This window comes from Stenella coeruleoalba (genome assembly GCF_951394435.1).
Source record: "Stenella coeruleoalba genome assembly, chromosome: 15".
Taxonomy (NCBI): Eukaryota; Metazoa; Chordata; class Mammalia; order Artiodactyla; family Delphinidae; genus Stenella; species Stenella coeruleoalba.
Window position 1 is genome coordinate 28089809 of NC_137161.1, and position 1486 is coordinate 28091294.

At 63.5% G+C, this 1486-nt stretch overlaps 1 protein-coding gene across 1 annotated transcript in view; it reads right to left on the reverse strand.

Moving 5' to 3' along the window:
• Window positions 1-1107, reverse strand: part of FKBP1A (FKBP prolyl isomerase 1A) — a 23823-nt gene extending 22716 nt beyond the window's left edge. Inside the window, exons 1-2 of the mRNA XM_079945018.1 lie at window positions 926-1107; window positions 799-846 (exon numbers count right to left, since the gene is read on the reverse strand). Of these exons, the coding sequence (XP_079801144.1) occupies window positions 799-846; window positions 926-962 (85 nt within the window). The 5' untranslated portion in view covers window positions 963-1107. The remainder of the gene's footprint in view (window positions 1-798; window positions 847-925) is intronic.
• Window positions 1108-1486: the final 379 nt, after the last annotated feature.

The following is a 1486-nucleotide window of genomic DNA, read 5'->3' on the forward strand; positions in this document are numbered from 1 at the left end:
GGCATATGACTGTCATGTTAGAATTGTGGCTGAGAGTCTAATATTTCCTTTGGCTTACAGTACTGTCTGTTTCCCTAACTGGGCCTCAGTTTCCTTATTTTTAGAATGGGGATAGGTCTCTACTCTTAGAAGGGTTGGGGGGGCTAAATTACATGTTCTGTCAGCCTGGGCCATCACTGCCACTGAGGCATGGATTTGTGAAGTGGCTCAAAAGTAAGAAGAGGAAAAAGACCGTGCAGATCTGGTTCTTCCAAGGCCGGGCTGGGCCAGAGCAATGACTTAGAAAGTAGGACGTCTCCCCACCCGCAGCGCAGGGTCGAGTTCCTCGGGAAGAGGCTGAATTCCCACGGACTGAGAATTACTTCGCTCTTCTTATCTCCATCGAAGGGCGGGGAGGAAGCGGGGATACGGTGTCAACCGGGACACAGAAATGATATAAATCCTCTCTGATGGTCCTTGGCCAGTGCTCTGCCCATTCCTGAGGCGTGTGACTTGGAAAAGTGACTTCGCCTCCCCAAGCCTCAGTTTCCCCATCCGCGCTGTGGGCAAAACGGCAGCATTTGAGGCACAGAACCGCTTTCGAAGTGCAGGATAACGTCGGGCCCGCGGTCAGCGCTCGCACACGCCGGCTCAGACCGTCCGGGGTTCCGCAGGCCCGACGCTGTCCCCTCGGGGGCGCTGCCACCGCCCAGGCCTCGGCCTCGGGCCACGCGGGCCCGCCGCCGCCACGCCCCGGGCCTTTGCCCCCAGGCCGCGCTGGCCGCCCCCCAACCCCATCCCGCGGGCCCGCCGACTCACCCGTGTAGTGCACCACGCAGGTCTGGCCGCGCTTCGGGAAGGTGCGCCCTGAGGAGACAGACGGGCGCGGTGAGCGGATGCGCGCGGCAGCCGGGGCACTCCGAGGCCGCTGGGCGCACCTACTCACCGTCTCCGGGGGAGATGGTCTCCACCTGCACTCCCATGGCGGCGGCGGCGGCGGCGGACGCGGGGCGGGCGGGCGGCGCGACGGCCGGCGCGACAGGCGGCGTGGACAGAGAGCGAATCTGGCGGCGGTTCCGCGGCTGTGCCTCGTCCCTCCGCGGAACGGCTGCGCACGCGCGCGCCCCCGCAGCCCCGCCCTGCGTGCGCGCCCCACACGGCGCGCACGTCCCCGGAGTCCGGGCCGCGGGGCCGGGGGGCCGGAAGCCCGGAAGCCCCGAGGCCTCCGGATGCAGTCGTTCCGGGGGGCCGGGCTTCTTCCCTCACCTTTCCTTTCTCCGTTTTTCCAGCCGGGCAGGCATCTCTAGCCCAGTTTCCGCATCCGAGAAATGGAAATCAGAATTGGGGGTTGGCCAGTTACCAGTTACTGACCGGGGGACTGATAAGTCCACACCTACCCTGTGAAAAGGATGGTTGTGAGAGGTCCGAGCAAATGTGCGTTCGCGATAGCATTCAATCAGTGGGTCACGATTCTGAGTTCTGTTTTTCTGATTTGGAGGAGGCGTCA